At 36.4% G+C, this 25202-nt stretch overlaps 1 protein-coding gene across 5 annotated transcripts in view; it reads right to left on the bottom strand.

The window, feature by feature from the left end:
* LOC136026231 (poly(A)-specific ribonuclease PARN-like) overlaps positions 1-25202 on the bottom strand; it is an 89325-nt gene that overhangs the window by 50556 nt on the left and 13567 nt on the right. For 3 of the 5 annotated variants that reach the window (XR_010617248.1, XM_065702571.1, XM_065702574.1), the window contains exons 4-8: positions 23553-23811; positions 21227-21401; positions 14296-14417; positions 11069-11190; positions 9040-9147 (exon numbers count right to left, since the gene is read on the bottom strand). Coding sequence is in view for 4 of the 5 variants with exons in the window: in XM_065702571.1 (XP_065558643.1) it covers positions 9040-9147; positions 11069-11190; positions 14296-14417; positions 21227-21401; positions 23553-23811 (786 nt within the window). In the remaining variant the exon portion in view is untranslated. The remainder of the gene's footprint in view (positions 1-9039; positions 9148-11068; positions 11191-14295; positions 14418-21226; positions 21402-23552; positions 23812-25202) is intronic. The other 2 variants (XM_065702572.1, XM_065702573.1) reach the window with 2 other exon arrangements.

Here is a 25202-nt window from a genome sequence, read left to right as displayed (position 1 = left end):
GCTCCTGTTCAAAACAGCAATCGAACTGATGCCTACTGATACGCATAAAATTGTTATTTCCGCTGACAAAGCGCCTACTGCTGAACATGTGCGTAGATACAATGCTCCAACTATCAACGAAGTGGCAATCGTTATGGTCGGTGATCAGTTCTTACCTTGAGATATTATTCTTTATAGGCGAAACAATCAGTTGGCAAGAATTGCTGAAACTCATCGATACTACGATGCCCTACAATATCCTATCATCTTTTGGGATGGAGCCGACGGCTGTCACTTTGATATTAAATTGATAAATCCAGCCACTAACAAAGAAATGGATAAGAAATGCAGCGCAATGAAATATTATGCCTACAGATTAAAGATTCGTCATTTATTACATTTACATATAATCCATCGTGGGATTATATACAACAGCTTTTGCATCCTGGACAATCGCCGGTTCATAGACATGACATTACGGCCTACGTCTTCCGGCAAAAGTTGCTCTCCTTCATCTTCTACAGAGTTATGGGAGAAATACAAATCGCAAATGGCCGAGGATAAACTCCACCGAATGCGGCTAGAGAGGTCAGATATGACCTTGGACCTCACAAAAGAAATTTTCTGAACAAAAAGGCATTTATGACTAGATAATGCATTGTGTCGATAACCAAGTTGGAGAAATCTTCTTCTTGGATGCCCCAGGAGGTACTAGTAAAACGTTTCTAATTAGATTGCTTCAGGCATCAATTCAATCCAAAACTGACAGCGTTGGCCCTTGCTTCGTCCGGAACAGCCGCAACGTTGCTGCCTGGTGGGAAAACTACTCATTCCATTTTGAAATTGCCTCTGAATATGCAATCTACAGAAACTCCCACGTGCACCATTTCCAAATCATCTGGGATGGGTAAAGTATTGCAGCAATGCAAACTTATTGTTTGGGACGAGTGCACAATGGCACACAAAAATCGCTCAAGGCTCTCGAGCGATCATTGCAAGATTTGCGAGGAAATTGTAAACCCTTTGGTAAAATTGCAAAACAATCACTCTGGTGAAACATTTTCAGATCAGTTGCTGACAATTGGAAACGGAATGTTCCCAGTTGACTCAATTTCAGGACGTATACAACTGCCTCCTGAATTCTGTAATTTAGTGACGTCAAAAAATGATTTGTTTGAAAAGTTATTTCCGAATATTCTAACCAATTATAAAAATCATAAATTGTTAAGTGAACGAGCGATTGTGGCAGCCAAGAACAAAGACGTCCACGAAATCAACAATATTATTCTAACCAGGATTAGAGACAAGGAATAAATTTACAAGTCAGTCGAAACAGTTCTGGAATCAAATGAAGCGGTCAACTATCCATCAGAATTTTTAAATTCCCTGTATCTCCCAGGGTATCCACCACACGTGCTACAACTAAAAATAGGCGTACCAATAATATTGTTGCGAAATATTAACCCACCAAAGCTTTGCAATGGCACGCGACTTGCCGTAAAAAAAAACATGGGAAACGTAAGAGGCAACAATCTTGACAGTGCCTTCTGAGGGTGACTGACTTACTTTGACTTAAGTCTCCTGCCGGGCACTGCTCGGCGTAGAGAGTGACGTCTGCCTCCTCCACCCACTTCGGTCCATGGCGAGTATTTGCTCTTCGCCCTGTCTGATGTTTGCCATCGCCAAGAACTCGGACAGGCTGTCGGACCAACGTTTCTTCGGTCGGCCTCGAGGTCGCTTCCAACCAACTTTGATAGGGTCGAAGTCATAGATCATCTTTGCGGGTAGATGTGGTGGCATTCGAAGCAGATGCCCGAACCATCGTAAGGTTCGCTCGGCTGCTTGAGTCGAAAACCAAGACTGCTTTGTGAGCTGCAGAAGCTTTTCATTGCTGACGAAGTCAGACCATCGTAGGCCCTCAATCCTCCTCAGGCTCTTTACATGAAATACGTCTATTTTCTTGAGGGTTGCAGCTGATGCTTGCCATGTCTCAGCTCCGTAAAGCATCACAGAACCGACTAGAGCGTTGAAGATCCGCAGTTTCGTTGTGCGACTGATATTTGGTTTTCGCCAGAGGTGACGATTCAGTCTACCCATGACAGAAGACGCTTTAGATAATCTTGCCTGCAGCTCGGGGAGAAGTGAGCCATTTGAAGAAATTACGGAGCCCAGGTAGGTGAAGTCTTTAACAACCTCGATGCTAGTGGTGCTGTCCAGGCTAACTGGAGAGTTAACAGCAGGAGAAGACGGGTTTATGGCCATAATTTTAGTTTTGTTCCAGTTTATATGCAGTCCTACTTTGGCAGCCTCTTCTCGCAGAATTCGGAGCGCTTCCAGCAGCTGCTCCATGGAGTCCGCCAGAATGGCCAAGTCATCGGCAAAATCGACATCTGTGATGGTATGATCTCCGAATTTGAGCCCAAAGCTGAGACGTGAAGTGGTTTTTGTCATAACGTAATCTATGATGACATTGAAGAGCTCTGGGGCCACTGCACATCCTTGGCGCACCCCTGTCGTGATTTGAAAGAACGGGCTGCGCCGACCATTTACTTGTACACAGCTCTCCGTCCCTGGTGCAGCGCCTTGAGAAGTCTGCAATATTTCTCGGGTAGGCCAGTCAACTCTAGGATCCGCCAAAGAGCTTTTCGATCGACTGAGTCAAATGCAGCACGGAAGTCAACGAAGGCAATAAATGCTTTCTGTCGGAACTCTGTGGTCTTCTCTACTATTTGTCGAATCGTGAAAATCTGCTCGATGGTTGAACGATCCGACATAAAACCAGCTTGCTCCGGTCGCCGGATTTTTCGAATGATTCTCCGACATCGATCCAGCAGGACCATTGAAAACAGTTTGCCAGGGACTGACAGTAGGGTTATTCCCCGGTAGTTGGAGCAGTCGCTTCTCGAGCCTTTTCTCTTCCATAAGGGGAAGATGACACCCTTCCGCCAATCCTCAGGAATTATCTCTGTTTGCCAGATTGTAGAGACCAGGGTGTGTAGAAACAGGAGCATTGCAGGACCTCCATATTTTAGCAGCTCTGAGTTTAAGCCACAGATACCCGCAGCTTTATTATTCTTGAGTCTTTTTACTGCATGTCCAATTTCTGAGGGGCTGAAAGGCTCATCTGGAGGAACATCTGTTCCAGGTCTTTGACTGCAAGGTTGGCTGGGACTATCATTAGGAGGCGCAGACGGACCAGTATTGTTGAGGAGCGAACAGAAGTGGTCCTTCCACTGCTCAAGACAAGAACCTTCGTCAGAGAGAAGTGCACCATCCCTGGACAGAACGGGACCCAAGGTGGGAGTTTTATTTTCAGTGAGGTCTCGGAGATGCTTGAATAGGCTGCCCATGTCTTTCTTTTTTGCAGCTAGCTCAATTTCATCGGCTTTCCTTGCAACAAACTGGGTTCTATCCCGGTGAATGAGTCTGTTTCGCACTCCATTGAGCCTCCGATATGTAATCATGTCCCCAAGAAGTCTTGCCTTCCGTCTTTGCTCTATGACTTGCAGTGTTTCATTAGTTAGTTACGATTTCTTTGGATAACTCCTCTTGCCAAGCACTAGTTGTGCTGCCTCACTGGTCTGCAATTTAAAATGCTTCCAGAGATCTTCGCTGCTATTAAGTGAGCCAAGGGCCTCGAAGCGATTCGATATCTCGATACTGTACTTCTGGCGAGTATCTGGTTCCTTTAGTTTCCCAATATCTGCAGCGTCGGGTTTTCTTTTCGATCGTTGTGCATGGAGGCGAAGTCGAAGATCGGCGCACACAAGCCTATGGTCTGCGTTTCCAAGCTCTGCTGATCTGTAAGTTCTGCAGTTCTTCACCAATGATCTCCAGCGTTTGGAAATAATGACGTAGTCAATCATCTTCTTTGTACGACCGTCATTACTATACCACGTGTACTGATGATAGTTTTGCGTTGGAAGTAGGTGTTTGCAATGTAAAGGTCGTGAGATCGGCACAGTTCAAGTAAGCGGAGCCCATTGTCGTTAAGTGGGTCGGGGGATACAGGACCAACTGTGCCACGCCATAAACCCATATCATCGCGCACTGTCGCATTAAAGTCGCCAAGGAGAACAGTTATATCATGGGGGGGTACTGTTGCAAGGCATCTGGACAAAGCAGAGTAGAAATCCTCCTTAGTTGCATCATCAGAATAATTTTTGTTAATGTTAATTTTGTTTACAGCAGGAGACAAAAGTTTTTTTTTCATATCTGAAGTAAGGTGGCAAAGGGGCACAAGGTGTGATAAGAAACATCCCGAAGCAGGCAGAGGTTGACTGGGGAGCGGGGAAAGACAGGAACCACTATTGAAGAGAACCTTCATAAAAAGATAGCATTAGGTGATTTGCCCCTAGGGAAAAGCTACCTTTGCATTTACCTGAAGCTGTTAAAACGGGGAGGGGGCAAATTTATTCATTATTCATTATTTTTTTAAAATCGGAACCATATCACTTCATATACAACAATTATACACAATTTTTTACCCTTTATTCTTAAAGACGCGGTTCAGTTATTTATTAGTTGAAATTAACTGATGAGATCTTCCACCAATTTGATTTTTAAATTAGATGGAAATAATATTTATCATTACAATAGGTTTAATATTATAGAAATTATGATTTAAAGAAATACTACAGATATTATTATCAAACAGTGCGTGGTAACGAACTGTAGTAAGGAGCGACCCGGCTCAATAGTAAACGAAACTAAAAAACGGAATTTTGATGCTAAAAGATGCATCAAAAAGAATCAAATTTTCGCGCTGATTCTAAATATATAAGTTTCAATTAATTTAGTCTTTGACATCTAAAGTTACGAGCCTGAGAAAATTTGCCTTATTTTGGAAAATAGGGGAAAACATCCCCTAAAAGTCATAGAATCTTAACGAAAATCACACCATCGCATTCGGCGTATCAGAGAACCCTATAACAAAAATTTCAAGCTCCTATCTAAAAAAAATGTGGAATTTCGTATTTTTTGTCAGAAGACAAATCACGGGTGCGTGCTTATTTGTTTTTTTTTCCCAGGGGTCATCGTATCGACCAAGTGGTCCTAGAGTGTCGCAAGAGGACTCATTCTTACGGAAATGAAAAGTTCTAGTGCCCTTTTTAAGTGATCAAAAAAATTGGAGGGCACATAGGCCCCCTCCCACGCTCATTTTTTTCCAAAAGTCAACGGATTAAAATTTTGAGATAGCCATTTTGTTCCGCATAGTCGAAAACCATAATAACTATGTCTTTGGGAATGACTTACTCCCCCACAATCCCTGGGGGAGGGGCTGCAAGTTACAAAGTTTGACCAGTGTTTACATATAGCAATGGTAATTGGGAAGTGTACAGACGTTTTCAGGGGGATTTTTTGGTTTGGGGGGTGGTGTTGATGGGAGGGGGCAATCTGGGAGGATCTTTCCTTGGAGGAATATGTCATGGGGGAAGAAAAATTCAATGAAAAGGGCGCAGAATTTTCTAGCATTACTGTAAAAAAAAAACAATGAAAAAATAAACATGAAAACGTTTTTCCAACTGAAAGTAAGGAATAGCATTGAAATTTAAAACGAACAGAGATTATTACGCATATGAGGGGTTCTAAAAATACTTTAGCATAAAGAGCGAGGTATTTAGGAGGAGATAAATACCTCGCTCTTTAGGCTAAAGTATTTTTAGTAATTTCAACTATTTATTCTACGGCCTTTTTGATTCAGGGATCATTCTTAAAGAATTGGGACAAAACTTACGATTTAGTGTAAAGAGCGAGGTATTAAAGAGGGTACAAACCCCCTCGTACACATAATAAAAATATAAGAATATAAAAGTTTGTTACGTAAGTTAATTCTTAAGTTACGCATATTTTTTACTAATAAAAACGTTCGTTAAAAATTAAAAGTTCTAGTAGCCTTTTTAAGTAACCGAAAAATTGGAGGGCAGCTAGGCCCCCTTCCCACCCCTTATTTCTCAAAATCGTCTGATCAACACTAAGAAAAAGCCATTTAGCCAAAAAAAAAATTAATATACAAATTTCATTTCAATAATTTATGTGCGGAGAGCCAAAATCAAACATGCATTAATTCAAAAACGTTCAGAAATTAAATAAAAAAACGAGTTTTTTTTAACTGAAAGTAAGGAGCGACATTAAAACTTAAAACGGACAGAAATTACTCCGTATATGAAATGGGTTGTCCCCTCCGCAATCCCTCGCTCTTTACGCTAAAGCTTTTAATTGTTTTAAAAAGTAGAATTGTGGCAAAGAGTCAAACTTTAGCGTAAAGAGCGAGGGATTGCAGAGGGGAAAACCCATTTCATATACGGAGTAATTTCTGTCCGTTTTAAGTTTTAATGTCACTCCTTACTTTCATTAAAAAAAAATAGTTTTTTTATTTAATTATTACAGAAGTTATTGTTTATATCATTATAGAAATTTCCCTTGCATACACATTAAAACGCAGTATACTTCTACAAAATATATATATCTATATATATAAAAATAAGTTGTCTGTCTGTGTGTCTGTCTGTGGATCAGGTGAGGTCATGTTTCTGTGTTGACTGACGTCATGAAATTAGTTGTCGTCATTTTTGCTTTGACGGTGACGTCATTCAAGATATTTAAGACATATGTTCACGTAGAAATCTATTAATGTTTAAGTTTACAATGACTGATGAACTTACCATGGCAAAAGCCGATGAAGATGCTCAAAGAGTCTATGCCAAAAAACTTGCTGCTGATAGAGAAAGTCAGAAAAGAAAGCGTGCCGAGGAATCAAAAGAACAGCAAGGAAACAGGCTTGAGGCTGATAGAGAAAGAAAGAACAGAAAGCGTGCCGAGGAATCAAAAGAACAGCAGGGAAACAGGCTTGAGGCTGATAGAGAAAGAAAGAACTGAAAGCGTGCCGAGGAATCAAAAGAACAGCAAGGAAACAGGCTTGAGGCTGATAGAGAAAAAAAGAACAGAAAGCGTGCCGAGGAACTACCAGAGCAACGCGGAAGCAGACTTGCTGCTAAAAGAGAAAGTGAAAAAAGAAGGCGTGCCGAGGAATTACAAGAACAGCAAGAAATCAGGCTTGCTGCTGATAGAGAAAGTAAGAAAAGAAAGCGTGCCGAGGAATCACAAGAACAGCAAGAAATCAGGCTTGCTGCTGATAGAGAAAGTAAGAAAAGAAAGCGTGCCGAGGAATCAGAGCAACCTGAAAGTTATCGCCTGGCATTCAGGTACAACCCAGTCGATGATTATAGCTTGAGTAGATGTGTTCAAATCGGGACAATGTCTAAAATTTGTCCCTATTGCAAGGCCTTGAAATTCAATGGTGAAACAATGGGAATGTGTTGCGCCTCAGGAAAAGTTAAACTTCCTCTATTGGCTGCACCACCAGAGCCATTGAAAACGAATGAATGCTTGCCTGAAAAATTCTAATTTATGGGCACACGTAAAAATATTAAAATTAACTACAAATATGCGTGTCCGATTGCAAAACGATGACACAATCTATTTATATGCAGCGACAATTGGACAGCGAAGAATGTTGTATATTCGCAAGTTTTACGCAGTTAATTTGTATTGTATCTATCTATCTATCTATCTATATAAAAACGAGTTGTGTGTATGCATGTTTGTTTGTTTGTAAAAAGAGCGTTTGCATATGACGTCATTATTAGTACATACGGCTTTGTATATGCACAGACAATGGGAAAGCCAAGAATGTTGTTTATTCGCAATTTTTACGTAGTTTGAAACACTTATATAAATCTATCTATATTCACAGGTGGGACACAGGGACACAACTACAATGGCGCATAACTAATATGGCGCGTTTCGCGCCACCCCAACAGCTAGTATATATATATATATATATATATATATATATATATATATATATATATATATATATATATATATATATATATATATATATATATATATATATATATATATAGATTTTAAGTCAATGTATTTTTATTTTGTGTCTAAACTGGTGTCAGTAGCTGGCGTAGTACTTTCTATGTGCAATATTGCTTCAACGAAATTATATCAAAACTGAGAAACAAGAGAGGTAGCTCCTATAAACACTGCATCCCACCACCCCTATTGTAATGTAAATATAGGGTTGGTAATATCCTGTTAGCGTACACCCTATTCGACTGTTCTAGGGTATGGTAACGTGATTGAACGGTCAAAAGGGCCCAGCTTTAGGCCAAGGGTGCCACCACCTGGGTCACCCATAATATCTCTAGCTATCTCTTTGGACGGTAAACGATCTCGTTTACCGTGAACTCTTATTTCTCGTGAACTCTTTTCCTATCCTGCCTGAGTTCAGGTAAAAACAATCCATACGGTTTTATGATATAATTCACTTGTATTTCTTCCAAAGGTCACTTTAATAAACATATATCTATCAACTCCGAAACTAGAATCTCAACTCAGACTCTGAAAATGGAATAAAATAAAATCACCGCTTCTGTACATAGAACTTTTTATAGGAATGGACCCTGGCTAATCCTATAAATGAAAGCTACATAGTCAAAGGCATTTGGACATCATTAACTATCAATGGCTCAGTTTAGGAAGACAAAAATAGAATTTGGTTTGACATCTTACTAATTGCAAAACCACTAGCTTATAGACGAGACTTTGACTGATCATTGAAAATTATATTATAGACAAATCTAAGCAAATGCAATTACGGAAAGGAAAACAGGTCATTTATCTCAGGTCATATAATCAAGGATTTTACTTCCTTGGGTGGAGTCAAAATTTAAAAGTGAAAGTTAGCCTTGCCAATCTTTGGGTGAGGGGCTCCCTTCCACTCTTAGGTTCAGCATGAGGAAGTGGGATAAAAAATTACTTTTGCCTCCAGGGCCCCATTGAATATACTATAATGAATATATCATAAAACCCTTAACCGTCGCATCCCATAGGATAGTCACAACAACATTGGTTTTTCAAAGACTTACTAAGCTGCAATTCATTCCTATTAAATCCAAATACATTGTGAGCTTTCTGTCAAGAAAGGGGGAAAGAAGGCAAAAGAAGAAGAAAAATAAATTTGAGAACATCAATCGTCCTTACCCAAGTATTGCATCATTGACATAAAACAAACACCCGTAATAAATGCGTCAAAACCAGCGTTGTGAAGTTTGTCGTCAGTTAATATGAAACCTCTGCCAGGTTTGGGGTCTGCAAATATGAATATAATTAGCGCTAAATCATGACGAAAACCACATTGTCTTTCCATCATGAAAACAAGAACAAGTAAAACAACAGGGAAAATGTTTTACTTGTTGTTGTTGTTAAAATTAGTTTTCTTAGGGTCAAGCAGGCCCACGTGAGACATCCAGGCCCCAAACGCACGCCCCTACAAATGTAACCTGATTCCAATGATTGTCTACATATTTTCCTATATTTTAGGCACTTGTCTTGTTTTCTCACTTTTTCTTAAATTTATTCACCAATCTTCCTCCTACTCCCAAATTAAGTTCATAAAAGCGTGACCAAACTTTCTTTAAAAGTTACTTTTTACAAAAATGAATAAAATAAAAATAAAGATTTGAAAAACAAAAAAAGAGTAAACAAAGTAAAAGTAAAATAAAGAAAGAAAAAGTAACGAGTAAAAAGAAAGTAAAACGAACCAGATATCAAAAGAGCCACAGCTCCTTTTCCTGCTGTTGATAAGATTTTATCATCCACCATTTAATCGAAACATTAAACAGAATTTTTAAATTGTTGAATTCCAATCTAAAAAATCTTGCAAGTTTGGAAGGCAACTTGGTTCTTCTGCAAAAAATTTAAATATAAATTCAGTTTTAGTCCAGAAAATACACTCATTTTGACGTAACTGAACACAAATGAAACCTATCAAACGAAAATTCGCATATCTGTGTTTTTTTTTCTTAAGGCCCAACATCTAAGGGACTGAGGATGCAACATATCTTCCAACCACTGATTACTTATTTCTTGACAATTGAAAAACAGACCAAGTTGTATTGAACAACCACTTTTCATCCATAGCCCATATCCTTGGGAAAGGGACATACTTCGGAACAGAATATAAATTTATTTAGTCTTAATGAGTAATTACCCATTGGCTAAACTGGACTTGCAGTGGGTAAAGATCTCTATTTAAATGACTACCACCGTTAGCAATTCTAACAAGCAACCCCCGTTAAAGCTATAACCAGCTGATGGATGAGTTTCAAATTTTATGATTAAAAGAAATGAAATTCTTTAAAAAGAAATGAAGGACTTAGCACCCTCCTTTCCTATTATTTCACCTTGAGAAGGAATTTTCCTTAAAGAAGTTTAGCAGGCCCTTGTGGGACTTCATCGCCGTCAATCATCATTCAATTAAATACACGCCTCCCCTAAATACACATTTAAGGGAAACCAAAAAGTTTTTCTAATTTTAGAGCGTCTTAGCCCCACTTTACTTTAATTTTATTCAACGGCACATGTTTCATATTATATTCAATTCTTTTAAATTAAAAAAAAAATTTAGTGATTGCTTCTTTCTTGGATTTGAAAAATAGCCCAATGAACAAACGACTTTTTACCCATAGCCCATATCCTTGTGAAGGTGACATACTTCAGAAAAATGTATAAATTATTTAGTCTTTATGTTAATTACTCGTTGATTAAACTGGGCTTACAGTGAGTAAAGATCTCTATTTATATGACTACCACCCTTAACAGTTCTAACAGGCAACCCCAGTTAAAACTATAACAAACTGATGGATGAGTTTGAAATTATATGATTTTACCCGTTAGGAAGAAATGAGGGACTTAGCACCCTCCTTTCCTATTATTTTCAAGTTGAGAAGGAATTTCCCCTGAGGAAGTTGAGCAGGCCTTTGTGGGACACCGTTCCATCCTTTCATTACCATCAATCACCATTCAATTAAATACGCACCTCCCCTATATACAAATATAAGGGAAACCAAAAAGTTTTTCTAATTTTAGAGCGTCTTAGCCTCGCTTTATTTTAATTTTATTCAACGGCACATGTTTCATGTTATTTTAATTTTTTAATTTTGTTTTCTTTTTTTATATCTAAATTTAAGAAAAAGAAATCTGTCAGAAGGGAAAAATTTTAAACTTAAACCTTTTAAATTTGGCACGGGTAGAATGCCCCTCTTGATGGTTTCAATCAAGGTGGGTAAACTTGAGTCTTGAATCTTATCCCATACAGGTTGTGCAGCTGCAATAACCTTGGTATCAATAAATCTAAAAATAAAAAAATAAACATCATTAACGAGATAAGCAAAAAACTAAATAAAGACTCACATCCTACCAGCCCACAACAGGGACATTTCTAAGTCCTGTCTTTTGGAAATTTATTGACCCATAAGGGCCAAAAAAAAAAAATACAGAAAACTGGTCCTAAAGTTTGAAAGTTAGTCGTGTAAGAGAGCTGAGGCAAGTGTGGTTGCATGCAGGACTTCTACTTCTGTGGTTGACCTTCTTCTAAAAGGGTTTTAAGAGAGAACTTGTCAAAGACGGGGGAAAAAGACAACGAAGCAAAACCATCGGAATAATTTCGTCTGTATAAGACAAGGTGTCTTGGGCGTGGATGACTTCTTTGACTTCAAGCTCTTGCTCGGCAGCGTAGAGAGAACCCAACTTCAAGCACCCTTAGTCTTCTCCAGAGCAGTCTGTGCAGGGCGAAGATTGGGGCTTTATTGTAGTCGACACTCTGGGGTAATGAATGAACGCAAAAACGGAAGCAAAGAAAGCGAAAGAGGAGACAAAAACAGAAGCTAAAAAACTGAAAATATTCTTTGGAAAAGACTATATATTTGGCTTGCTTTGCTTTGAATTTTAAATATGTTTTTCTTTTGGATTTTTAACTTCTCTTCTTAGTTTGTTTCTTTTTTTATTACATCCCCTTTGTAATGCAAGGAAGAATTATTCGCGAATTTCCTTTCTTCGTAGTCTAATTTTCTGGGGCTAGAAAAATGATGATGAAAACAACACTAGATTTCTATCCTCCAAAAAAATGATAATGTGATGAGGAAATTTCGAAGACAGTGATTTCTGAAGAAAACTAACTGAATTTTTATGCTGTATAGTTAATAACCATCCTCAACTAAACGAGAGAGTGGAACAAAGACAGGTTCAACTAATACCCTGCACTATTTGAACTGGCATGTAATAATACTGTTTTAATGTTTTATTTTTAGTTTTCTTAATTATTTTTCTTAAGTTGATTTTACCTTCTTGTACTTTCTTGTTTAGCTGACAATGTCTATTAGATTTTTAGATGAAATAAAATGTCTTATCCAGTTTACTATCTTTAAAGCTTCCTTGCAGCGTTGTCTTCTTTATTGTTGGTGGGCTTAGACCAATTTTTCTGGCAGCATTTTATTTTGCTATAGCTTTTCAGTATAACTTACAAAAGGATTTGAATATTCAATTTGCTTGAGAGTACGTATTATGACTAATGAAAGAAGAGCTACGGAAAAGAAACATCCTGGACTCCCGCCTTGGGGGTCCAGGACAGATGTTAATATTTTTTTTTACAACCAACGAAGCCTGTCGGATGACGGGCCCGAACAGGAAGAAAAAAGCATAGAACATACTGTTGTGAGGAAATTTTTTTGCACAAGCTCCTTCTTCATCCCATTCAATGCTTCCCTCTCTATACCCTCCTAAGAAATTCCAGTTTCCTTTAAATCCTTTCTTACAACCCATTCCCAGCCCAGTCGAGGACGACTGATTTGTTTGGCCCTAATATATATATATATATATATATATATATATATATATATATATATATATATATATATATATATATATATATATATATATATATATATATATATATATATATATATATATATATATATATATATATATATATATATATATATATATATATATATATATATATATATATATATATATATATATATATATATATATATATATATATATATATATATATATATATATATATATATATATATATATATATATATATATATATATATATATATATATATATATATATATATATATATATATATATATATATATATATATATATATATATATATACTAGGTTTGGAGATTCAATTATGTTTTTACAAGATATTAGCAGCGAGAAACTGGTGAAATCGGTTTATCCCCTATACATGAGGACGGTATCTCAGAAAGTATAGGATATAGTAAAATTCTGACAGGGCTATGGGATTCTCATCGAGATTGGAGGAGTCTTTCCTTAAGTCAAAGTAAATCTTTGAGTAGGTACTAAGTTTTGTCAGAGAACAGGCAAAAACTACCTATAAACAGAGGAGGATCTCTGGCAAAACAGGAACGCCCTAGGAGGTCAAAAGTTGCCTAATTAAAGGGGAGGGACAAAAAATCTAAATCGAGGAGCACAAGTTCTGTTATTACCTCACCCTAACTTAGATTCTGTATACAATTGTTGGGACCATTGCCCCTATTTATGAGATAAATGCCTTTCTGTAAACTTAATTTCATTTCTCTTTCATATTAATATTTCAACCCCTCGCTATTATTAAATATCCTTCGCCCTGTTAATATTCTCTCTAGGTTAATCACTATTTAGAGAGGCTATCTAATCACCATAACAGAGGTTATCTAGTCAGTAACTAGATAACTTCTGAAAAATGCATGCAACTGATAACTCACGCAGGTATAAATTTAGATTGCAAAATCTAAAGATACATTTTTACTTATTGAAGCGGCCATTCATTGTCTATGGTCGCAGCTCACGAACCTCCGCGCTAGAGGAAAGTCACTAAGTGTTTTGGTTTGATTTTGTTCTTCAGTTCGTTTTGTAAAGTTAATGTAAAAGTTAGTCAGCTTTTTCTACTTTTACTTTTGACTTCTTTTCGCGAGTCTAGAGAGACAGAGAGCAAAGCATTTCGGTACAGGGAGAGGATTCTTTTTTACTTGAGATATCTTTCCACAGGGAAAGTAAGAGTTTCAGAAGAAGAATTTTGGGCATCATACCGTGACCCCATACCGCGACACATACATATCATGAAAAGTACAGTTGTTTTATCCTTACTGGTTAGAGTTAAGGCAAACCCAAACCAAGGAGAGCAGACTTGTAGAACCCGTGACACCATCTCGACCGCATTGTCATACCCTAGTGCCATTAGTAGTGGTACTGGTGGCGCTGTGCCACTTACACTGACGGCACTAGAAACGTATACTGGTGCCAACTGTTGGTGCCAGGAAAAAATACCACCCCTATAGCACATCTAATCGCCTACAAGTGTATCTCTAAAGTTCCCACAACAATAAAGTAAATGCTTCAGAATTGGGCAAATATGAATTGCCCGGTATGTTTAAACTCACCGTGGGAACGTCTCTGTCAACATATCCTTGAAGTCTGTGTAGATGTACGGGACACTGCTAATAAATTGATGCAGAATATGTATGATATCTAGCGTCATGTTATGTCCCATGATTAATTTTTTCTATAAAAGAAAATTTGGGAAATTAGGTAAAAGAGAACAATGAGACAAAAACAAAGACACAAAACAAAGACCCCCCAGAAAAGGCCATCAATTAAAGACTCAAAAAAAAAAAATAGTTATACTATAAATAATTATACAGTAGCGTCCTGTACTACATCCAACAGAACAAGACGGGGCAGACAAAAGAAAATAAAAAAGGAAAAACCAAAATTGAAAGTAAGCACATAGAAACAAACTGACTCTCGGACTTAGGTGTTCCTACAATGATTGACCCACCAGGCGACAATGGGGCTTTTCCACGAAGACCTATTCAGCGCTTTGGATCATATTCCTTCAAAGGGTGACCTTGACAGTGCAGCATTCTTCCCAAGGTAACGTCAAAGCGCAACTTTCTGCCGTTCACCGATACTGATTCCGGAAGAGACCCAGCACATGACGCCGTGGAGTAGGAAGTCTTCACTCATTCTCACCATGTGCTCTCAATGACACTATCGACTATCTTGAATTTAGTCTATCACAAGTAGCAGTTTCGTCCTTCCAAGATAAAGATATTAATGATCTTATCTCTCCGCTGAATATTAAGGTTGTGTGTTTAGTTGTTTAGTATTAATTCCGCAGATTTAGAGCTTTCTTTTTATAATCTCTCTCTTTCATCTTTTGTTCCTAAACTGTGATTTGTATTCTTTAATCTTGAAGATACATTAGTGCTTTTGTTTTCATTCGGTTTGTTCCCTTTGAATCCTTCGCGTTTCAATTGTTTTTCCCGTCAAAAAGTGTGCGCCTCTGGTTCAGTTGTATTCCAACTGTGGAGTTGCAAATTAGGAGAACACAGTCAATAAAACAGCAAATAACACAGGGCCAAAACACATTCTTATCAGACGCAAGAGTTTGCCCTGAACCAGTTGGCAAGGTTCCCATCGTCATGCCTCGCAGAAAATTGCTGATCTTCATATGATTTACCGACGACACAAATAATCCTATTGGGCAAACTATAACGAAGCAGACTTCTCCGCACAGTCTCAGCAGATGAGATCGAATGCCTTAAAAATGAATCAATTAGAGTAGAGACAATCTTCGTTATCAACATAGGATCTATCTGGTCAGAAACAATGTTGTTCATATCTGCTCTGTGCCCTTACTCATATAGATCGACAGTCGATACAGCAAATTGCTGATCACAGTAATTGTAAATCGGACGTAATTTGACGATGAGAAAATAATATTATGAGGAAAATCGTAACACAGCAGACTCATTCAAAATAAGTGTCACGGGATAAAATCGATCATCTTAAAAATCAATAAGAGCCGAGATAATCTTCGTTCATCATTCATTCGATTCTTCAATTAGTACTCTCAAACTGAACTTCAAATCGGCACACGATCTGCTCAGCCAAGAATTATGTTGTTCATCTTCTAGTGTTGCATCAATTTTCGACGTAATGCGGTTCAGCACAATTTGGCAGAGTACGTTACGTCTTACAGAAGGCAAAGTAATCTCCGCCAATTTTTGCGGCCGGCAGATCTACCTTTCCTAAGTAGCTTCACTAGTGACCTCTTTTTGCCAGTCAGTTGGGATACTCTCAGTTTCCTAAATCTGAGTGAGAAATTGGTAAAGCCAATCAGCCGAAATTGGGCTTCATATTTAAAGAGTTCAGGCTCCAGCCCGTTGCAGTTGATCCCTGCAGCAGTGTAATATATAATTTAAGTAAAGCTAATAGGTTCTGTCCTTACATAGGGTTAACAAAGTAGTGATCCATTGAGAAACTCTAAAAGATCTTGATGGAAGTTCGGTACAAACCAAAGCAAATAACCTATTTCAATAGATGAACCAATCTCCTAATAATTCTACATGACACTTAGGGCCTTAGTAACTCCGCATCTTTTATTTTTTTTTGTGATAACACAAGTTTTTTAACAAAGGTGAATGCTTGAAGAAAATAACCAACGTTCTTCATTTCTTCCTTCCCTTAATCTGTTAATATCAAAAGCTTATAATCTCTAAATGTCACCAGGTTCGATTAGAATTGAAGCGGCCATCTTTCTGTCCCTGGGTAGCATGCCGTTAAGATAATCCAGGTAGAAAAAATTCATCCAGTGATAAAATTCATACTCAATTTAACGTTTGAATGAGTACTATACCTCATCCGTCAAGTTCCTTCTTGCTTTCGTCGAAAAAAGGTAGCTTATGTTTTATATTGTAGCTTATATTTTTCTCTTTTGCCCTTTTTCGATTTTAAATTCTTATTTCATATTTAGTTTCTGATAAAAGGCTACAGAAGGCAAGCTTCCAAGCTTTAAATTTCCGATTTCCTCAGCTTTAATAACTTCCACACCAAGCTAAGGGATCTGAAACCTAAGGAAACATACTAAAATTCAATAAGATTTGAAAATTTAAAACAATATTATTAATGTGAAAAAAAAATAGAGAAAGAAAAAACCTGCACTTACGCCCATACTCACACACAAAGAAACCGACGCACAAACTCAGACACAGGCAGAAAACAGAGGCAAAAGAGACATGGAACCAGAAACACTTGTTTCCATATTACGTACCCTTATTGAACAACAAAAAAAAACACATAGGATTAATCAATCCAGAATATACTACAATAGATCCTATATTAATTGATTCTAGACGCATTGACTCTAGAATCTACTAGAATCAATCCAGAATCCACAAGAATTGCCATAAAACCTTTATAATCAATGGATCATTTCATTTTATTTTCAATTCAATGCGTGTTCCTAAACCATTTATGTGGCTGATGAGAAGGCGGGTGTAAGTTACCTTTAGTAGATTGCACTATGTTATTTGTTACCTGTACTGCACTGTTATATTATACACTGGTCGACTCTACTCGAGCCGTAAATATCTGCTCAAACTCGGGTATTTTTCTCTCTCAAAATTGTTGTTCCAACTGTTCGACCACTGAAATTCCGCTGCAGCAAACAAATAAAGATTTACATTTAGAACGGTAATACTCGGGCAAAGGTGTAAATAACAATAATTTTTGTTGACACCAAAAGAATTATGCTAGAGAACAGTTGCGCTGATTCCTTGTAATCACTGAATTAATACGCATCATACGGTTGAGACCAAAATTCTTGAAGACACTTTGGTTTTTCAATTTTGAAGAATAAATTTATCTATTTTTTTTCTCTTCCAATTTTATAATTCTAATTATTTGAAGCCCTTAATCAATTCCAAACCACAAAAAAAATAAGGCTTCCGGTACCCATCTATAGATATAGGTTATTAGATATCATAGGTTATTATAACATTGGAGAAACAACCTACTAATTTTGGGGACATAAATAAAGGGGATTTCTCAGGAAGGAGAGGACGTAGGGTGACGCAAAACATGTTCTTAATATGTCATTAATACTGGATTCTTCGCTAGTTATGGCACTTGGTATTAACCAAGTGACATATAGCAATCGCCAATTCTGTCGGTCTGTCTGTCGGTCCCGGTTTTGCTACTTTAGGCACTTCCAGGTAAGCTAGGACGATGAAATTTGGCAGGCGTATCAGGGACGGGACCAGCTTAAATTAGAAATAGTCTTTTTCCCAATTTGACCATCTGTGGGGGGGGGGGGTAATTCGGAAAAAATAGAAAAAATGAAGTATTTTTAACTTATGAATGGGTAATGGGATCTTAATGAAATTGCATGTTTGGAATGATATTGTGTCTCAGAGCTCTTATTTTAAATCCCGACCGGATCTGCTCTCTTTGGTGGAATTGGAGGGGGGGTAATTTTGAAAATTGAGGTATTTGTAACTTACGAAAGGGTGACCAGATCTTAATGAAATTTGATATTTAGAAGGACCTTGTGCTGTAAAGTTCTTCTTTTAAATTCCGACCAGATCCTGTGACGTTGGGGGGAGTTGGAGGGGAAAACTGGAATTCTTGGAAAACGTGAAAATTGGGATATTTTTATCTTACGAATAGATGATCGGACCTTAATGAAATTTGATTTTTAGAAAGAATTCATGTCTCAGAGCTCTTATTTCAAATCCCGACCAGATCGTTTGACATTGGGGGAATTTGGAGGGGGAAATCTTGGAAAAACGCTTGGAGTGTAGGAATCGGGATAAAGCTTGGTGGATAGAATAAACAAATGTCCTTGATACGTGATTGACAGAATCGTACTGGATTCGCTCTCTTTGGGGGAGTTGGGGGGAGGGGTTCAGTGATTTGGCGAGTTTGGTGTTTCTGGACGTGCTAGGACGATGAAAATTGATAGGCGTGTCAGGGAGCTGCACAATTTGACTTGATAAAGTCGTTTTCCCAGATTCGACCATCTGGGGTTTAAAGGGAGAGGAAAAATTAGAACAAATTAGGTATTTATAACTTACGAGTGGGTGATCGGATCTTAATGAATTTGATATTTAGAAGGATATCGTGACTCAGTGCTCTTATTTTAAATCCTGACCGGCATTAAGCCTCTTATTTTCCTTTTTAAATCAATCTATTGATTCATAGAATTTTGTTACAGCTCATACCATATGATCTCTTAGCTCTTGTCGCCTCGTCACAAGTGCCATATGAGCTCTTAGCTCTTGTTTTTAAAATTCAATTTAATTTTGATAAATAAATACCCAAATAATGCAAATTTGCTGCTTTACAACGCAAAGGTGTGACATTTTATGATTTATGATTTTTTGTATATTAATACACAAATTTATTTATTATTTTATTAATAGTTCATTTCTTAAAACAAAATTATTGAGTAAGCAAATGTATACTTAGACCGAAATTATTCGTGTAAAAATATATATGGAAAAAAAGAAGAAAAGAAACGATCATAACGCTCGCACTTAAGAACTGTCTTACTTTAGTACTCGCCTTTAAGTATATATCCAAACAAGCTTAACCACACATACATACGCATAAAACAGTCGCTGAGGCACAAAACTGGATCCAGACCCACATCATACTCCATAATTGAGCTGAGGAGTTGTGAAGGTTTTTGAGTCGACAAATAATTTCTTTCCAATTTTTTTTTCTAAGTAATTCGTATTTTCCGACTAGTTGCGTACCTGGTCAGAAGGAAGAAAGAATGTTCAAAGCACTTATTATTCAACTACTAGTTTTTTTTTGTTAATTTGAGGCATTAATTTTTCATATTTAGGGATTTCCACAAAGAAATTTAAAAGTTAATATCAAAGTATTTAACAGCAAAGTGTTTGACAGTAGTTCTTAATGATTCAGCTTGACAACTGCTTACACTGACCATCTTCGGAGAACCACGTTCGCCTTTTCTGAAAATGAAAGACAAAAACAAGATCCCAAAAGGTCAGACTTTCATAATACATTTCCATTATTTCTTTCAACCTAAGTTTTAGTATTTACGGTAATTCTTATTAGTAGAAAAGAGCATTAACATTGTCTTTTTGTTGGGAGGGGGATATCTTTTTGTTGGAGGGGGAGGGGGATTGTCTTTTTTTGGGAGAGGGATTATATGCTTGTCAAATTCAACACTATGGATACAGTCACCATTGAGTCCATAATATATATAATTTTTCTTCTTTTTTTTATTTTTACAAAATTTTCCAGAATTTTCAGATTTTTCAAAGATTTTTTTCAAAAGGTCTTTCTTTATGCTGGATATAATGCAAAAATTGAGTCCAAACGTTAGATAGATGTATTAGAGTGATTGGTGTGAATATGAGACAAGGACTTCGTTATCAATTACAAAAAATAACTTATTATTCATTAATAGCATAATATCAATTAGTCTGAAACGACTATATCAATAAACGATAAATAAATAATATCATTTTTATCGGAAACGATAATATCAACGAAATAATATTATCGGAAGTATTTTCCAATTATTTATCAGATACGACAAATAGTATCAATTAATCAAAAACGCGGCTAAGAGGTCTACGATTCGAATCAACTACGTTGTACCTTCTTTAAAGGAACACCTACTTACGATGTTATTTAAAGTTTGATGGGTGGCTGAAGTAGCATTGTTTTTGTTGCATATGATTTGTGATTTTTTATACTTTTTTGAGGAGACCTATTCATGTGTCAATTTGTTTTATAGCCTAGAGAAGACTGTGTAAGTTAAACGGCTTATTGGATTTTTTTTGTATCATATCTTTTTAGTAGCAAAAAATATGTTATCTTTCTGAAAATTTTTATAAAAGTGTTCATTTCATGATTTTATATCTAGTTCGACATAATGTATTTTCTATGTATTTCTTGTAATCTACTTGTAACGTTTCATATTTCTCTGTTTATTCTTTTATTTTCTCATTATTTACTTCATAGATACTTCTCTATCTAATTCTATATATTTTTATTTCTATTTAAGCAACTCTTCTTCTCGTACCGTAAATCCTTCCATTTTTTTCTAACTAAAAACAACAAAACAACAACCGGTAAATGGTAACTAAAACATTCACCGGTGAACGTCAAAAATTCCTTTTTCTCTGCTTATTCAATTAGCTTTGCGAGTCAGCTTTTTCAGTCTAAAAATTAAAGTTGGGTCATGTTAAAATAAGTTATAAATATCAAAAACGGGTTATAACCTAACCTGTAATCATCAAACCTTCTGTAAAACTGAAAAACTTGACTGGCAACGCTGACTAAATCCAAGGAGAAAAAAGGTATTTGGGACATTCAAAGGTGAATGTCGACATTCACCAATTTCGGACATTCACAGTCTATATATTATTCCTATTATTATTATATATTATTGTTGTTATTATATATTATTCCAAATCTTATTCCTTTACAGTGATCATTCCTTTTTCGTTACTAGAAAAAAAGAGTAAAAACAGGAAATTAGCTAACCGATTTAGAAATTTCTCTAACAATTCTAGAAAACCCAACTTTTTCCTCTAGTTCCTTCAACTTTTCTTTTTCTTTCTCATGTAATATTTTCAGCTGCTCTTCTTTTGGTTTCTTCTCTATCACAAATATTCGGCTACCATTGCCTTCTATGCTTTCAAACGATAGATCTGGGTACCTGGAATATTAGCCAATAGAAAAATTAATACGAGACAAACTCAAAATTAGAAAGTATGGAGAGATTTGACGAAAAAAAACAAAAACATTGACAAACCGAGTAGAAGAAAAAAAAATCGAATAGAAAATAATCTAAAATATTTTAGCAAACTAAGAATCCAGAAAAAAAAACCTTCTTTAGTGACACAATAATAATAAACACCTATTTTAATGATCTCATAGCCTTGCAGAATTGTTAGTACCGGAAGATCAGCCAAAAACCCAACACACTATCAGTCAAGAGCGGGCAAGGGCAGGATTATTAAGTTCAAATTTCAAAAGCAAGAAATAATTAACACATAATATAAAAGCTTTCATACACAAAAATAAAGAAAGGCTTCAATAAGGGTTCTTCAAGAAGATATCCCCAACCTTTGTAATTTTTGCCACTTTGATTAAATCGGTCACAAATATACGTTGTGTAATAAGTGAGTCCTCCATCCACCTTCTTCTCAGAAAGCACAAAGCCGCGTTTTCCTTGTTAACTTGCTGGTCAAGATAACCATGTAAATATAAAATCATAAATCATAAAAAAGAGCGGAACTTAAATCGAACATACAAATCCACCTTGAAACGAACAAAAACATCTACAAAGAAGAGTTTGGCTTTTGCCTCCTTCTCTCCCTGTAAAAGTCTCAGTAACATCAGTAACAATCCTAAAAAATAGTAGCAACCCCAAAAATGACTCAGACCTAAGTATATAGAGATATATGTCTACCTTCGTAACATTTAAAAGCTAATATTAACCCGCTTACAAAATCTCCACGGAAGTATTGATATTTTGTTTGCTTTTTTTTTTCAATAAAAAAGCACATGCACATCTAGAATAGGTTTAGACCATTCGATGTGACTGACCAAATACTCGGACACCAGATTTTTTAACAACCCAGGCGGTTTTCAATTACCATCGGTTTTTAGAAATTATTAAAAATTCTGTCAGATTTGTGTAAATGGCCTTTCGCCTTTTTTTTGTATTAATGTTCTCTAACAAAAAGAAAGCATAAGCGAATTGGTTTCGACGATTGATGTGACTGACCAAATGCTCGGACACCAGCTTCTTTGACAACCCATGCGGTTTTCAATTACCAGTCGGTTTTTAGAGCTTCTTAAAAATTCTTTCACATTTGTGTGAATAGCCTTTCACTTTTTTTGTATTTATGTTTTCTGAAAAAAAAAGCACAAACCCATCTCGAATAGGTTTCGACGTTCGACGTGACTGACCAAATGCTTGGACACCAGCTTCTTTGACAACCCAGGTGGTTTTCAATCATCAATCTGTTTTTAGAGATTAGTAAAAATTCTTTCACGTTTGTGTGAATAGCCTTTCACTCTTTTTTGTATTTATGCTTTCTAAAAAAAGCACAAACCTATCTCGAATAGGTTTCGACGTTCGATATGACTGACCAAATGCTCGGACACCAGATTCTTTGACAACCCGTGCGGTTTTTAATTGCCAATCAGTTTTTAGAGCTCATTAAAAATTCTGTCATATTTGTGTAAATAGCCTTTCACCTTTTTTTGTATTTATGTTTTCTAGCAAAAAGAAAGCATAAGCCTATTTCGAATAGGTTTCAACGTTCGGTGTGACTGGACAAATGCTCGGACACTAGCTTCTTTGGCAACCCAGGCGGTTTTCAATTACCAATCAGTTTTTAGAGCTTATTAAAAATTGTGTCACGTTTGTGTGAACAGCCTTTCACTTTTTTTGTATTTATGTTTTCTAACAAAAAGAAAACACAAACCTGTCTCGAATTGGTTTCGACGCTCGATGTGACTGACCAAATGCTCGGACACCAGATTCTTTGACAACCCATGCGGTTTTCAATTACCAGTGGGTTTTTAGAGCTTGTTGAAAATTCTTTCACGTTTGTGTAAATAGCCTTTCACTTTTTTTTTGTATTTATGTTTTCTAACAAAAAGAAAAGACAAACCTATCTCGAATAGGTTTCGACGTTCGATGTGACTGACCAAATACTGGGCCACCAGCTTCTTTGACAACCCATACGGTTTTCAATTACCAGTCGGTTTTTAGAGCTTGTTAAAAATACTTTCACGTTTGTGTGAATAGCCTTTCACTTTTTTTGTATTTATGTTTTCTAAAAAAAGCACAAACCTATACCGCAAATGCTCGAACATCAGCTTCCTTTGGTACCGTGACGAATTTTCAATCTCCAGGCGGGTATCAGGGCTTAATAGAAATCTTTCTACTTTTGAAAATATGGCATTCATATACTCAGATTCCTCAAATAAAATTGCAGAGGGCCCTATTTTATTTGTGACTTTCTGTAGAAGTTCTGCCTCCTGTTGTTTTTTCCATTCTTCAATTTTTAGTCGAAGCTTTTCTTCTTCGTCCAAATTCAAAAAAGGAATTCCTAGAATAACATATAACGTGAATCAACAACATTTTTTTCAATTCTCCGATTCCCTCTCAAATTTAACTTGAAAACGAAATATGATTCAGCCGAGTCCGCTGATTTTCGAATTAAAACAAAGTTACCATCAAACCTTGGCTAATTGGAGAAAAAGCCAAGACAGATAGTCTGAGTGAGAGGCAAAGCTGGCACAAGCCTTTTTCAAAATTGTACAAAAATGAAGTCATTTTTCCTTGTTGATAGATAGTCTATCATCTATCCATCCTAGGGCAGAACTAAGGTAGATATAGTCATAGAACTAAGGGATGATCGAGATTTTTGGGTTGACTCGTGACAGACAACGTCCATTGGGCTTGTATGCAGGAGGGACTGAATTTGCTGGTATTCACAAATCTTGGGGCAACCCCCCACCCAGAATTTTCTGGCACCCTCATTTGATTTTTTCTTCTTTTTTGAATAAACTTGTCAATTTGGTCAATTATTGGCGCCCTTCTCACATTAGGTCCCCTCAAGATTTTGCTCTAGATCCACCTTGGCGTTCAGTGGCATCAATTCACGAATCAGGGGGGATTGGGAAAGCGTATTTATCAAAATCCAGGAGGCAAACTCTGCTGTTTTTTAATTTCTCGAAGGAAATGCCAAAAAAGGTATTATATCCCTTTTTAAAAAGGGTAAATATTATTATTATCTAACGTGTTCGAAGACTTTAGGCAAAACTCGATTCCCAATTGCCCATGTCTTTTAAAATAATACCAAATTACCAGTTCTGTATTAATTTGAAGTAATACCATATTGAACACTTGTGTTACGTAATCCAAATTGATTTTAAGTTATTCGTCCGTGTTAGTTAATTTAAAATAATTCCATTTTAAACGTTTCTATCTGGTAATTCAAGGTGCGTCAAATAGACCGTTCCTATTAGGGAATTGAAATACAGCAATATTGAACATTTCTATTTGGTAACAAGCAATGCCAAATTGACCTTTTTGTTAGATATTTTAAAGTATTGTTGTTGTAATTATTTTTGTTAGGTAATTTAAGATAATGCCAAATGAATCATTTATAATTTCAGCCAAACAGTTTTGATGCGGTAGGACTTATCACAACTTGAAAATTCAGGTTTGTACCCTTTTTCAAAAACTCAGCTTCCGTATTTTAGACGTTAGAAACGATTTACATAGACGTTAGAAATTAATCATCAATGGTTAAAAACTTAAAATAATATATAAAAAAGCTTGAACAAAGTGGAAACAGAAGAAAAGAAAGAAAAGAATCAGTGAAAACTTCAGACAAAACAAATGTAAACCACGCATACGAAAGAAACTTCTATTACAAAAAAGAGAATAATTATAGCAATCAGGAACCGTCCGAGAGAGGGCTTTAGGTCCGAC

This window comes from Artemia franciscana, chromosome 4, assembly GCF_032884065.1.
Source record: "Artemia franciscana chromosome 4, ASM3288406v1, whole genome shotgun sequence".
In the NCBI taxonomy this organism is placed as follows: domain Eukaryota; kingdom Metazoa; phylum Arthropoda; class Branchiopoda; order Anostraca; family Artemiidae; genus Artemia; species Artemia franciscana.
The sequence above is the reverse complement of the archived record's forward strand: the minus strand, read 5'-3'. Positions and strand labels throughout refer to the sequence as shown.